At 36.2% G+C, this 15,480-nt stretch overlaps 1 protein-coding gene across 3 annotated transcripts in view; it reads left to right on the plus strand.

Moving 5' to 3' along the window:
• The window catches only part of LOC117962455 (limbic system-associated membrane protein-like), a 617,235-nt gene that overhangs the window by 506,122 nt on the left and 95,633 nt on the right, over positions 1–15,480 (plus strand). For all 3 annotated transcript variants that reach the window (XM_059031079.1, XM_034923602.2, XM_034923603.2), the window contains one exon: positions 14,033–14,265. In XM_059031079.1, the coding sequence (XP_058887062.1) occupies positions 14,033–14,265 (233 nt within the window). The remainder of the gene's footprint in view (positions 1–14,032; positions 14,266–15,480) is intronic.

The following is a 15,480-nucleotide window of genomic DNA, read 5'->3' on the forward strand; positions in this document are numbered from 1 at the left end:
TTTCAAGATAAAATTGCATTCTGATGGAGTGGCTCTCGGATCTGGGTCATAATGGTTACAGATTACTTCAATGGATAAGTTTCTGGTCTGGGTTATTACGGTTTAGAAATTATTTTCTGCAGGTTTCTACCAATGGAAAAAAATATATTAAAAAATAAATAAATAAATAAAACCATGTCTTAAAGAGATAGAATTCAACATTTCCACGTTGACATTCAACTCCTATGAACAGTCAGTGTTTTGCAATTTGTATTCTGTATAATTTGACCAGAGTAGGAGCAGGAAGTGAGTAACTGAACATAAATTTGGTTTTACAAGCTGTTAACATGTTTTGGACTTATAATAATAATAGAAATGAATGGAAAACAGTTTGACTGTTTCCTAATGAATGATGTTTGGAGAATCACAACCGGTGAATTTTTAAACCGCCTGGTCTATGTAATGTAATTATAAAAAATAAAAAAATGTTTGCATACTTGACTCGGTTCAAAGCTGTTAATCTGTTAGAAAAACACATCTGTCATGGCATACGGTCCAAAATCAAAAAGATAGTGGTGACTAGATGTACTTCATCAGCATTGCCTTAGATACATGCGTTCTGAACAACGATTATAATAAAAAAAATAATAATAAAAATAAATGTAAAATACCCATGGAATTGGTACATGAAACGTTTAAATATGGCACAGGCCAAAACTAACACAACACATTATGAGGTACATCACCATGTTTTAAAATATATCTTTGTAGAAAAGATATAGTGTCCTTGTCTACAGTGCAGTCATGGAATTCCTGATCTATTGATGCCAAATGCTTTCCTTTTAAAAGACCCTTTGAAAATCAACTTGCTGTTATAGTATTGGTGCCCTTTAAGGTTATTAGTAGTTGCCAGCTGGGAGGTCTCATTAAAGATATGCTGGTTCATATATTGTTATTGAAGTATGCAGGAAATGATCAAGTAGTTACAGTTGGTAATAAAGTATGAAAGTAATACGTAAGTAGCATATGAGGTAAACAGTATAACACAGCAAATCAGATCAGATCTACTTTGCTAGTACAGTCAACCCTCTTTATACCGCCAGGTAAGGTCCATGGGCAAAAAAAAGGCAATAAGCGAGGGTGGCGTTATAGTGAATGTCAAAAAAAAACAAAACACACACACAACCTTCTATGTTTGCAGTAAATTCAAACATTGTACGGTATATCCAGGCCATTTTAATAAAAACATTAATCTTTTTTTAAAAACTACAGTAGGTCTACTAGTGACGTTTTATGGACTTTTCCCATCTGTATGAAACATACATGGTTACTTTTATCTATTTATTTCACAAAGCAATTTAAGCTCAACAGCATTATTTTTCAAGCAGTTAAAAAAAATGTTGAATATGTACATGCAAACGAAAAGCAAACAAACAAAAAAAAAACTATTCTGCTGTTTACAAAACTGATGCTTTAGTTTAAGTCAGCCTTCATTTGTGCAAAACGTGCATGTAAACAAACAAACCTCTTTCTCGCCATTTTGTACTTCTGTTTTGTTTTGGGAGCGGGAGTGTTGATGACATTGGTATGAACGTTCAGTTAACAACGAATTAGGAAAGCGAGTCAAAGGTTAACTGCATAATGTTGTTGTTTTAGTTGACCATTATTATTTCGCTGGCGCTACAATGAGAGAAACTACAATGCTTATATTTATGTTTGCTTGGCTTGGGAAGTTGGCGGGTGGCGGATAGTGGGGTGGTGATATAACGGGTAAAAATAGCACTGTATTTATATTAATGACATTTGTTCAGAGAGAATAACTGGCGGTATGCGAGGGTGGCATTATAAAGGGGGGCGGTATAACGCAGGACAACTGTACTAGTAGACTTCTGTTAGTGGTTACCAACATAATTATTCTGGATCTTGTACAGGAGTGGAACTTTAAGAAAAGACAAAAACATTTAAAAAAAAAAAAAAAATCCATCCACAAAGCCTCTGATCTCTCCGGTCTTATGTTTGGAGCATTACCTTCTCTTTTTGACCGCTCTCCCCCACCACCACTGCACCGGAGTGTGTTTATGCTTCCCGTTCCCAAGGTGTCTGCTGAGTTTATAATTGAACTTCGACTGAACTACAGTATATGGGCTTGAAGCCCTCTCTCTGGGAAGGCTAACGTTAGGTCAGCTTAGAGCCAGCCTAAAGGTGTCAAGTATAAACAGGGTATTAAAGCTTGTTTTTATATACATTTACAAACAAAAACACTAAGGGCTGCAGTGTTAGAGGTGTTTTATTTTCATAACTACAACTTTTTATCACGCATGTAAAAGTGCACAAGAACAAATGACGCCATAGTTCATGAAAAGAATCGCTTTCCACAGTGTCCCTGAATATTTCTTACTGTATTGTGTTTTTTGTCATCAAGAATCTTTTGTGTGTTCCCCACAATGACTCAACAACACTATGACTGGGGTATAACAGTTAAACCCATCAGAAAAAGAAAGAGCTGCATTTTCAAGAAATTTTCACTGTCCAGTTCTTTTTTTCTAAGTAAGCACAACTGGCTACCAATTTGTCCGAACATATAATGATTATGTACAGTAAATCATACCTTAACATTGTAGCAGAGTTGAAAATAGTGCCCCTAAGCACTAAAAACACCATAACACAGTGGCACGGTCTTCATCTCATAACTAACACCATGCAATTAGCTTAGCATGTGTCTTTTTTAAATTACTAAAGTGTTCCTTTAGTTTTAATATTCAGCTGTTTCCAGTGGCATGTTTCTGAAATACTAATAAAAATGAAGTACTGTACTACTGAAAGTATGCATAGGGACAGTAATTAGAAATCGCTGTGAGGGGCTTTCAAGTTCATTAAACAGTAGAAAGGGCCACGTAAGGGGATGTGTTTGGGTGATTTATTACACTGTGTTAAATCAAAAGTACTTTCTATTCTCTCACTGCAAGATATAACAGCATGCCTCTGAGTGACTGAAATGTAGCTTTACCAAGCACACTGCTGTTTATGTGCACCATTATTTGAAAAATGATATGCTTTTTATGTTTTTTGCTCATTATGTTAAAGTGAAACTATGCTGCAGATCTTTTTTTTCAGTGCACATATAGGGCTTTATTCTCAAGCTATTTATACATATATAAGTTATAGAATGTATTATACTAAAGCTTGAATTACATTTGTAATACTTGCTGTTTTGCTACATTGTATGGAACTGTCACGTATGTTTCTTTATTATTATTATTATTTGTTTATTTAGCAGATGCCTTTATCCAAGGCGACCTAGGGTGTGTGAACTGTGCATCAGCTGCAGAGTCACTTACAACTACGTCTCACCCGAAAGACGGAGCACAAGGAGGTTAAGTGACTTGCTCAGTGTCACACAGTGAGTCAGTGGCTGAGGTGGGATTTGAACCGGGACCTCCTGGTTACAGAACCTTTTCTTTAACCACTGGACCACACAGCCTCCATTATCACTTCCGTGAAACGTTATCAAACACCAGCTTTAAACAATGATATAGATCACTGGTGATTTTGAAAGAATACAGTCGGTCTATGTGCATGTGAAATACAAACAACAATTGTAAATTGTACACCATCAGATGTATGGATTTATTCACAGCTATAAACTATTTTACCTATTACTTACTCACAAGCCAGCCATATCCCAGCTGTCCTCCAGTATTGCTAAAAATGAAAGACCTCTGTGGATAGTTTGTTAACACTTACATCACAAGCAACTTGCCTTTAACGCATGAGCTTTTTATGCAATATGAGTGCCATATACTGTATAGTCCCCAGTACATTGAAAATATATACACCAGCATACAAATCATCTTTGATGTAATATACAGTAATGCATGTAGCTCTGTAGGGAATGTAACATCAAATGAATCAAGCTGATTTTTTGCAGCACCTCTATTCATTTGATGGGTCCGTTTGCCTTTTATTTGTTGACGTGTACAGTAACAGATTCCAGCACACACTTTTTTAATTGTATTTACAAAACAAGCTTAATAAACAAAATTTCTTACGTTTGATTGCTTGCATGAGAATTACAAATTAAATATATTCTAAAATTAGAATTACAAATCTGAAAGGTGGACAAAAAACTCTGCAAATGCTCATTATTAGTCAATCTAAACCCTAGCCTCTCTTGGATATTTATGGTTGATTGCTTTTTGAAATAGCTGCCTAGGTTTCATTGTTTGAGCTGCATGACATTTGCCAATACAGTGTGTCTCCTGAATTATTTTCAGAGACATATGTGAGACTGTTGTGACTAAATGAAACTAGTTTGTAGATTTGAAAAGCAGCCCACTTTTGTTTATTGTGAATTGCTTTAGTGTCGCCCCTCCATCTCTGCATTTTGTTTTGCATTCACTGACTTAACCACTTAAGTAACAATAAACGAAGTGAAAATAAGTTTGAACCAAAACAAATCTGAATGCTGCCTGGTCGGCTGAAAAACATGCAAGTTCATTCTCCTTGAGAATTCCCAGTGTCAAACAACGTTTAACAGCAGTGTCCATGTACTCACATGATCCCTTTGGCTGTGTGAAAGGGTTATGACAGTATTATACCAGCATAGATTGCACAATTTCATGCTGTGCTGTCTGAGACGGCTCAGTAGCGGCATTTGTGTGTGGAAGTGGCTCATGACAGTGTTTATTTAACCTTAGATAGAAAATGTTGTTACACATAGTGCTGTAAAGCTATAATGTGTGATTAAGCCATATCTAAAGCCCCTTTCATATTTAAAGTAACATTCAACGGAAAAACACGTAATTCACATTTGAAAGAAGCAAAGGAGAGCTTTGAACAACGGTTCTCAAGGCAAAAGGTGGCTGAACTCTTTAGTACATTGGCCAATAGAAGGGAAGAGAAGCATAGGAGGAATAATTACCAACTACCATTGTAAGGATGCTGTGGAAGCAGCTGAGCACCACTTTACTAGAAACAGTCCCAGGTTATTAAAGTACGGCAGTGTCAAAAGCCCTGTGTCCACTGTAAAGTATTTGTTCAGAGAAAATAACATGTTTTTCATGTCTATGAATGGCAGATTGAATCTGTCATTCAACAGTACACTGTAATATGGGCCTGCTGGGTGATCAGCCAGCATTGCACAGTATGCCTGTGGGTCAAAACCTGTGGTGGCCTATGGCTGTCAAAATAATAAAAGAGAAAATGTATTTACTGAAAACATTATTGTTTACCTGTGGTGCTCTCAAATTGCTTGACATCCAGGACTCTAAGTCACTTTGCAGTAGTACAGCTAGGATAATAAAATATCAATAATGGACATCCTCTTGGAAAACAGATACAAGTACAGTAAAGGAATGCCACTGCTTATGGTGTGATGCATACTGGAGAACTTAACCTAAAGATTGAAAGTCAAAGGAGGCAGTGTGGTCCAGTGGTTAAAGTCCAGGGCTTGTAACCAGAAGGTCACTGGTTCAAATCCCACTGCTGCCACTGACTGACTTCCTGTGTGATCCTGAGCAAGTCATTTAACCTCCTTGTGCTCCGTCCTGCGGATGAGATGTTAAATCAATGTCCTATTGTAAGTGACTCTGCACATAATGCACAGTTCACAGCCTACCTCTGTAAAGTGCTTTGTGATGGTGGTCCACAATGAAAGGTGCTATATAAAAATAAAGACATTATTACAATATGAATTACAGCCAGGAGTTGAAGCTTTTGTCTGCAGTACTTACTATTTACCAAATGTTTTTGTCCATTGGACTAAACCTTGAGTTGTAATCCTCATGATACAAAAGGGAAAGTATCAGAAAGCAGTAGAATAAAAGCATTTGTCTTACCAGTTCCATAATAATCTGTGAATATTCAGACTGAATGGCCGATTGCTTTTGTAGAAATAGTTTTGGGGAAAAGATGTGTTTTTCATGTTGAATATTCTTTAGAGTTGAGGAATATTAAAACATGTTCATCATATTTCCTTTTAGATATTTCAGACATCAGTTCATACATTACATATGAAATCTGGTGGCAGGGAAGCTTACTTCAAAGCATTTTTTTTTGGTTTGTTTTAATAACAATACCTTATAAACAAATTGATATGGATTACTTTTGATACTGCAGGTGAACATGAATGTGGTGTTTTTTTTTTTTTCCTCCTGAATATATTTCAAGCTGTGTTTGCTTGGATATACCAGTATGTAGCCCACATAATATAGAAGAACCAAATAAGGGGATAAACAAAATACACATCTTTCCTGACTGAAATGGGAAGAAATATTCAAATTACTAAAGAATACTTTTGCCTGCCTTCAAATCATTGGGTATCCTTTGTTTACAAGGCACAAGGATGGATACAGATACCTATATCAGAGCATTCTGAGCCTCCAGGTTTCACTGTTAGTGGGATGCCCCAGTGTCTAGTTGTCAAGCTCAGGAATATATTATATAGTAAAACTTGGTATGGAACTGCTATGCAATGTGAGTCTTATTTCTATCCTTACACCAAAAAAACAAAACAAAAACATAGTGTATTCAGTATGGGGTATGCAGAATACTCATTACTAGTACTCGTTAATGTCTTTAAGAAGTATTTCAGCAAGTAGCCAATATATCCTTTCATAACCTGCTCCGTCACATTTCCAATTGAGTCCCAATCAATGGCAATTAACTTTCACTTTGTGTCATCTGGTGCGCTGCCATTTTTACTGTAGTACTGGCATACCGAGGCCATAAACTGTCTTTATTGGATGCCTGCAGTTAAAAATGTGCAAATGAGGTTCTTCAGTGTATTTATTTCAGTAACAACTGTGAATTGCGGTGGTATTAAGATCTGCCACTGTTAAGATCAATTGAATAGTCCCTTTGTGTATTATTGGTAGTGTAAATCCCAATGTTCATGTAATTGATACTGGGAGGATGTGATAGGGATAAGACTGTTTAAACTACAGAACAATGTATTGATTTTTTTTGTTTGTTTTCAATAAAGCTGAGCTTGGCATTGACATACATGTCATGACTCCTCAATCTGTAACCACAGGCTGGGAGGATGATCAACTCATTAACTGTACTGTTTGTAAGGGATTGTGTTGAGCCCGTATCTCGTCTAGGTTTAGTTCATGTCTCTCTGTGGGAGAGAAAGAGAAGTGAGTGCCAGGATCTTGTGGATTGCTTTATTAGAGATGGACAAGGATAACATTGCAATTAGTTTACAGGTTTTTTTTTATTTTATCATCCCCTAGGTATCACTTTGTTGCTGTTTTTGTTTTTAAATAGTACACATCGCCACTCTGTGGTGAAACATTGCTTGTGCAGTTTCTATTGATACAATGCCTAGATACAGCTTGCCATCAGATGGCAAAATTACATGATTACGACAAGGCCTTCAAAGAGTTATGGATTTTTCACATCCATAGCAATTGGTAAAAACACTGTTCTTTTCTGTGAGAGAGTGAGAAATATGGGTTTGTCTGTTTCTGCCATTTGTATTCTACAAAATGATTAATGGTCGAGATTTTTTTTTTTTTTAATTAAATGATTTTCTCTTGCATGTAATTAGAATATTGTACCAATAGATTACAGGCTGATTTACAAAGGCTATGCATCCAGATGTTGCTTGTGACACTGTGGGTATGCTACCATGAGCATCCAATGAAGCAACCCTTACATCCACAGAAAGTACACTCTATCCAGTATTTTAAATAGGGATGCTGACATCTCCTATTGATATCCTGGTTGTTCCAAAATGGTTTTGTCTTCACATGGGGAGTAAGCTACTGTTCATGATTAGTTCTCCCATTATAAACAAATTCTTGTTTATGCACTCAGTGTATTCCTGGCTTCAAAGTTTTTACTCAAACAAAAAAAACACACCTGGTTTGCATTCTGGCACTCATAACTGCAGAGTTATCTTAAACTCTGTTTGTGGATTGCTTTATATAGCAGGTAGAAAATGTTGTTGCAGATTCAGACTTACTATAGTTTGACAAAAGCTCTTATTAGTGCTTAAGTCAAAAGTCATTTATAAGGGAGAAAGGGTGAAGTGAGACTGCCCAGCCTCTGAGCTCATTCCCTAGTTAGATTATTTAACCTGCCATCGTTCATCTTGCGTCTCTGATGTGCTTACATATTTGAGTGATTATTCATTACAGAATATTACATTTATATTTCAGTATGCTGCTTATTCTTTTTTGTTTGTTTGATTGTTTGTGTCATTTTTTTTTTTTTTTTTTTTGCCTACCAAACTGCTATGTATTAAAATGGTGAATGTAGGCTACCCAGTCTTAGTATACAGTATATATTGATAATTTATATTGATACAGTCAAAAAATGTCACCTACTTTAAAAAATCATACCCGGATCATCTTAGAATTCCCTTCAGCTGCAGAATCAGTTTAAATGCATCACATTAGGCCAAGTATATGAGTCACTTAATGGTGTTCTCTTCATCAACCTTTTTCCTCTTAAATAAAAATGTCAATGGTTGGTATGAACACTTGTGACAAAATTCCCTTATACAGAGATGTTCCCCATCCTACTGACTGGTTTATTCAGCAATGGTCAATGGTCATGGTTATTCCTGATATAGGTATTTTTATGATACTAATTATAGAGAATACTTTTTATTTAATTTGTGTAGAATTGTAGGTTTAGGAAATTGACACTATCCATTTGGCTGCACGTTTTTGTTTAGGTTACTAGAGCATAACTACATGCACATGTATGCAGGGTGCAATATATAATCATTTGGAAGAGTGTTGCATATATAATAAAACAGGAGACAACTGTGTGAATGGTGTTTAAATATATAAAGGATGGTAATAATCATTAAACCACCACGTCTAGATTTTAGTGTATTTAAATAAATCCTTAGTGATTATTCATTGAAATAATGCAATCAAAAGGCTCTCTTGGGTGTAGTATGATCTGTTATGATGTTTCATTATATTTCTGCAGAAATAGTTCTTCAGAGCATGTAATACACTATGAAGAGAAAAAAGCCAATGTTAATGTAAAATCAAGGAGAAGGAGCCTTCCTAGCAATTGACACTGTAGATCCTTTTTTGTCCAACATACACAATATGTAGAGAATGGACATTATATACTGCATATCTTTTTAAGTACATGCAAATATATTGCATATAAAGGCACAAAAATTAAGAAAATGAATTGACCCAAGCATTAGACATTTCTTAAGAGCCTATTCTGTTCCAGATCACTAAACAGCTTGTGTGCATCCCATATTGTAGAACTCATCCATGTAGAGTGACCTAAATGATTGTATCATTTTTTGTACGTTAGATAAACTTAATGAAATTATGGTCCCTATTGAAGGCAATGGAAATATTTTCTGAGAGGAATACAACAGAATCAACTTGGAACCATCTAGCAACTAAAACGATGAAAGCAAGCTCCATATCCCATTGCTAAACTCAATTCTCTGTATCACCAAGAGATCATTTTAATGCTTCCAACTGTAATGTAATGGGAGAACTAATCATGAACAGTAGCTTACTCCCCATATGAAGACAAAACCATTTTGGAACACCCAGGATATCAATAGAATGTAGCATCATTACATAAGCAAATCTTGAGGTCAGGACAAAGTGCATGGTCTGGGCATGGTGCTTACAAAATGAATAGCATCACGACTGAATTCAGGCCATCATTCCCAATCAATACATCTAATTCCTTCAGGCTTTCTATTTGGGTTTCTTTTTTTCACAGGAAAGGCAACTCTCCTTGAAGCAACAAATATCATCAAATATTCTTCGGAAGAAGCTGCATTTAAAAAACATAAAAGGGTTTTCACGCGTTTTCCTGTGGCTCTATAACTGCCATGACGACCATCACCGTATTTCTTTAGTAGTTTTCTAATCAAACTTACTTACAGGGCTCTTTTTTTAACCAACTGCAAATGTTGCCCCAAAGATACTTAACAACCTCAACATCATAAAAAATATTTTAAAACAACCAACAAGTTGAAGCAGTGAAATTATTTTATAATATGGTTTGGGATTTTCTGAAATGCCTAATTTCAGATCTAGGCCATTTTATGAAGAAAAAAAAAAGATTGACAATGTGCTAGTTCTGTGGGAACTGGAAGGAAATTCATTAACCAACACATTATAACTAGCAAACTGGACATGGTGGTGACATAGACGTGTGGAACTATTTTTCATAAATCTGAATTCAACACATTGTCAGCCTTAAGCAAAAAATGTTTTTGGTCTCAGTAAGTGCAGTTATATTGCTTCTGTTAATTGCCTAAGGCATTAATTAAATACAAATACAATACAGCTATAACTATTGCAGTGCTGCAATAGTTGTATTAAGTACCAAATCTTTGTAACTCCAATATGCTTACAGCTCCACTATAATTTTGATTCACTTATTTTGTTAAATGTGAATATGATATTTTAAAATCTGTTTACACAGGGGAAGTTAGGGACAGGGCATTCTTGAAAATAAGATTTGAAAGTGGTTCTGCCTTCTGCTTAAGTAGAGTTGAATTAATAAAACAAGTAAACAACCATTAATAATTAACTTATGTTTCCCTGGACAAAACCAGATTGACATTTAGTTTAATGGCTTGTGAAATATTTTTTTAAATACCCTAGCTACAGAAAAAAATAAATAGTGTGCTTTGTTCTGCTAGTACTGTGTTGCACTTTGTTTAGTTACAGAAGCTGGTGATGGCACCAGCACCTCCCTATTAGTCTGTGCAAAAAGGTTGGCGAAAATTGCTTTCAACTGAACAGACTTGAATTACCTGTCGCTGTTTCCTGCTTCCTAGTGGTTTTCCAGCATCTCTTCCTCTTTCATCTTCTTTCAACCAGGAAGCTCTGCCATTAGTTCCTTATGCTGATCCACGCATATTTATAAAATGACAGTCCCAAGCACAGAGATGAGTGACACCCATTTGGGGTGTGCAGTCTGGTCTGGTGTGTGTCTGGTGTTTCTGGTGTCTCATTAGACTCTAGCTAAGGCTCAATTGCCACAGCAGGCTGTCCCTAGGCGAAAACCCAACACACTGTGCCCCGTATCCATCACACACACACCCACGGGAAGAGGAATAGATGACAGTAATAAAAAGAAGTACAGAGCAGGGAGACAGGGAAATAAGGGGCTGTGTTAAAGACGGGACCATGATTATAAAGGAGAGCAGGAATAATTGATGGGGAAGGGATTTGCTGGAATAGCTTCCAATTTTTCTTGTGTTACATGGTGGGCAGGAGGTAGAGCCGGCTGCTCTAGGCTACATTGGTTAAACTGAAAGAGTATCTGCTATCATTATAAAACCCACTTGCCCTACTTTTCATTAGCCTGGCCGTTTTTACAGTCATCTTGTAGTTATAGTCATTTTTTATGTGCATTTAAAGCATATTTGATCTGCTTCAGTATCTGTAGAGCAGAACAAGTCTATTTCTCACTTAACAGCATCACTCTGCTCTGTGCAGGTAGAGCAGAGGAAAGCACTTTTGTTATACTGTTTAAATGATTACCTGAAAAGGATATTGAATCTTACGACTGTCAATACTGTGTACTTACTGTGTATATTTCCCCTTGATATACTACAGTAATACTGTAGCACTTGGTCTGTGCCAAGGAAACCGTCTGGGATTCTGTAGGTTCAATAACTGGCTGAGGCTGAATCTGTCTAGAAAGGCTTAAAGTCTTTCTTGAATACCCTGTATGCTGTATGCTTGTTGAGGGTATTGTGAATCTGTTAGGCAGCAATCCCAGGAGGGCTGTAGTCCTTGAGCCTTGTGCTGTGGTTGGTGAGAAAACATGCTATCAACCTGCCTGGAGAAATGTGTCACATAATACTTCTCTTTTGTCATTACAACATGCACCAAACCCATCCGTGTTAATGTTATATATTTTTTTTAAACACTATGAAATGCATGGTGATAAATAAAAAGCCTGTGGTTCACTTTCCAATAATACTGGGACATTCCATAAAAAATGTCATGTATGATTTGAAGGCAGTGAAGAGTGGAACACAGCAATACATTAAAAGTGTATGAACATGAAGCAAATGCAATTTTGGTATTGTTACTCAGGAGATGCACAGCATGTAGAACTGTTTAGAACGTTCAGGGTAGCATTTCCTAACTTCTTCCTATAAACCTTCCTGCAATTCAGTTGAAAACGTTGAATGCATCCTTGGCCAATGTGGCTTTAGTGACAGGCAGTGGCAGCCTTTTTGAAGATGTCTTCCACTGATCTCAAATTATGAGCCACCACACATTTGTGACAAGTCAGACAAACATGTGTGATATGTTTAAAAACAATTTTCTGTATGGTTCTAGGGTGTTTTCACCCAACAACTTCACACAAGCGAAACCACTGATGGATATTAAATAGTCAAATAAATGCTTGGAAAAATGCAGGTAAAAGTTTAGAAAATGAATCTATTTTTACACAGACTGAGTATGATTACAACAATGTTTTATTGCACTTGTAAATTGATAGGCATAGTGTGCAGGAATTTAGTTGTTTGCAAACATTGGCTTCAAGGGTTCATTCTGTGTAACTAAAATGTTGTTCAATACAGGTCTGCATTTTTAGGGCTGTCTAGAAAATGTCCTTACTAAATTAAGAAAACATGTCTTAAATTATATATTTGGTAGCATAGTTAAATCAATGAAACTAATGGAATGAGAACATGAAAAGTCTGAACAATAAAACACCAGACCAGAAAATCAAAGTGAATTGAAGTGGTGTGTACAGAAGTTGTAGGACTTATATTGTGTCACTTGTCAAGTACAGCTGCAAGCATTCATTACCACTGACTTTATAGAAATAATGCATGATTCCTTAGGTTAGCCATCTTGCCATAAATTAAGGCTTTACAGTCTATGCTACTATTGTACCTATAGCATTAGAAAGAGGTTTTGACTTAAAGAAACTGTAGATTGAGGGGCATACATAACTATTTGTGTAAGAAGTTACCATGCTGTTACCTATAAGATCAGGAACCATTGGTAATTTACTCAGTTATAACAATATAATTCAAAGGCTATTCATGTCTTTGTCTGGAAGACAAACATTTTGTCAAGTGAATTTTTAAATATCTGTTAAGACTGCCATATTGTACAGTATATCCATTCTAATGTGCCATTAAACTATGCCACTTCTTTTAAACTTATGGTATAAATACTTGATAATAATGGTGTGTGACGGATCATACCTGCTGGAATGGTTGGAAAGCCAAATCCAGGTGAAATGAATTCTTGTTGGCTGAATACTCCTGGTTTCCTGCATTATAGTGTTATCTGAAACTTCTGGTGTCTTGATAAGAAGTGATAGTGTTGCTTTGAAAACAGTTTCAGTTTGTAGTGACTGTAGCATGGAGATGAATGAAGAGAATTTAAGGAGACTTATCTAAAGCCGGAGACTGTGTTCACCAAGTGTTAAAACCACACTGACAATCTCAAACATAGTGCCAGGATAATCAGTAGCTCCAGTGATTCTCTCAAGAGCCGTACACTCAAGTTACCAACGTACTGTTATCAGTCTTTGACTAATAGACCAAAAACTAAATCTGTTTGTTCAATCTAAATCAGATCCCAACAGGATAAAAAAACAGTTCTTGTAAGAAGCCACTCATTTTTGTTTTACTTTGACAGCTTTTTAAACAGGTAACAACTGAACCAAAACATATTAAAAAAGTGCTGTGTTTGGTCAGATGGTTGCTGTTTAGAGGACATTCCAAAATGTTCATTAAGTACGGTAGTTATTTACATGAGTGAGGACTGAATAACTCACAAGACCTGAAACTCATGTATTGTGGATGCTTGTTAACCAGACTTTTCTGAGTTACTGTAAATGAGCTGTGTATATATCTGGGTGGCGCATTGAAAAATCCCTTTGCATTAGACTTTGGCTTTCACCTGTGGGACCTGGTTATCTAGCCAGGGAGTTCTGAATTGAAAAATTACAGCTGGCATTGAAATATAAAGGAACACACAGCTGTATGTAAATGATGAAATGCCCTTATTAAATATTTACAGTTGGAACAACATCTTACGGTCGTTTTATCTTTTTTCCCCAGGTGCTATGTTGATGACAAAGTGTCAAAAGTTGCCTGGCTGAACCGCTCCAACATAATCTTTGCTGGAGAGGACAAGTGGTCCCTGGACCCCCGAGTGGACCTGGTGACGAAAGGACAGCTGGAGTACAGCCTCCGGATCCAGAAAGTGGACGTGTACGATGAGGGAGCATATACCTGCTCCATTCAGACCAAGCAGCAACCCAAGACCTCTCAGGTGCACCTCATTGTTCAAGGTAGGGCAGAGTGATCGCAACCTACTTTAAAATATATATTATTATCCCCAGCAGGATGTAATGGAGGCAGTCATACTTACATCATACTTTACATTTTCCCATATATCTGGGAAACCGCTTGTCCAATTGTGATAAAAAAAAAAATTGGTATTAACAATATTCAGCATACATTATGGCTAGGCCCTGCGTTTTGCACGACTTGTTTTTTTAACCTGTAATTTGGTCCTACAGCCCCAAGATATTGCCTGCACAGTAATCCACATAATGAGCAATCATTAAACAATTATCATTACGTTACTTTAACCATTTGAATTGGTCATCCCATCACTACAAAGTATGTATAAGCAGTATGTATTATTTCAGAGAACTCATAAGTGTAAATACATTATTTATAGGTTTTAATTTACCAGTACACTTTTACGCAAATCATTTCGTAAAAAAAATATATATATAAAAATGTTCTTGATATCTGGATCTCACCGGGCACAAATATACTGTATATTTCGTCAACAGAACAGAAGATACTGTTTTTTTTTTAAATAGATTTCCCGTTTCTGTCACCGGTCTCTGAACAGTACAGATATTATAACCATTTATTAGAATATGGGCATGTGATAGATTCTGTAACATATGTAAGCTGTGCTTATTTATTTTGTCTTTGTTTTGTTTGTCCTTTGAATATAATATAAGAAAAAAAGGTTGTTCATAAGAAGCCCATAAGTGTTACTTATGTTTGCATGAAAGACAAACAAATCCATTCTCAATTCGTGTGCATTATATTTTGCTATTAAACGTAAGCATCGTCAGCTGGTTAAGCCGGTCTTGTTTCGTGGATTGAAGTTGCTCTGTGAAAATGTGTCCATGAAGAATCACTTCTTTCAGCATTCACAGAATTGCTAACAACTGACAAATAGATTTTAGCCTTTCTTGCTAAATTGGGAAATTTCTCTAAAATTCGGTCAAAGAAATCCCACTACCTTTTATATAGTTGATATCCCTCCATTTCTGATTTACAGTAAGCATCAAACCCTGGAATACAATCTGATGGGAGGGATTTGTTATCCAAACTAAAACATGTTGTGGGTTTAATTCTGCAACTTTATTATACGTTCGATGAATTCTAACATAATGGCTTTCAAAACAAGTTTATACCCATCAGTGTGCAGCACACCACGTGGATATTGCTGTGTGCAATCTCTCAAATCATTGTTTCGT

The sequence above is a fragment of the Acipenser ruthenus genome, chromosome 9, assembly GCF_902713425.1.
Source record: "Acipenser ruthenus chromosome 9, fAciRut3.2 maternal haplotype, whole genome shotgun sequence".
Taxonomy (NCBI): domain Eukaryota; kingdom Metazoa; phylum Chordata; class Actinopteri; order Acipenseriformes; family Acipenseridae; genus Acipenser; species Acipenser ruthenus.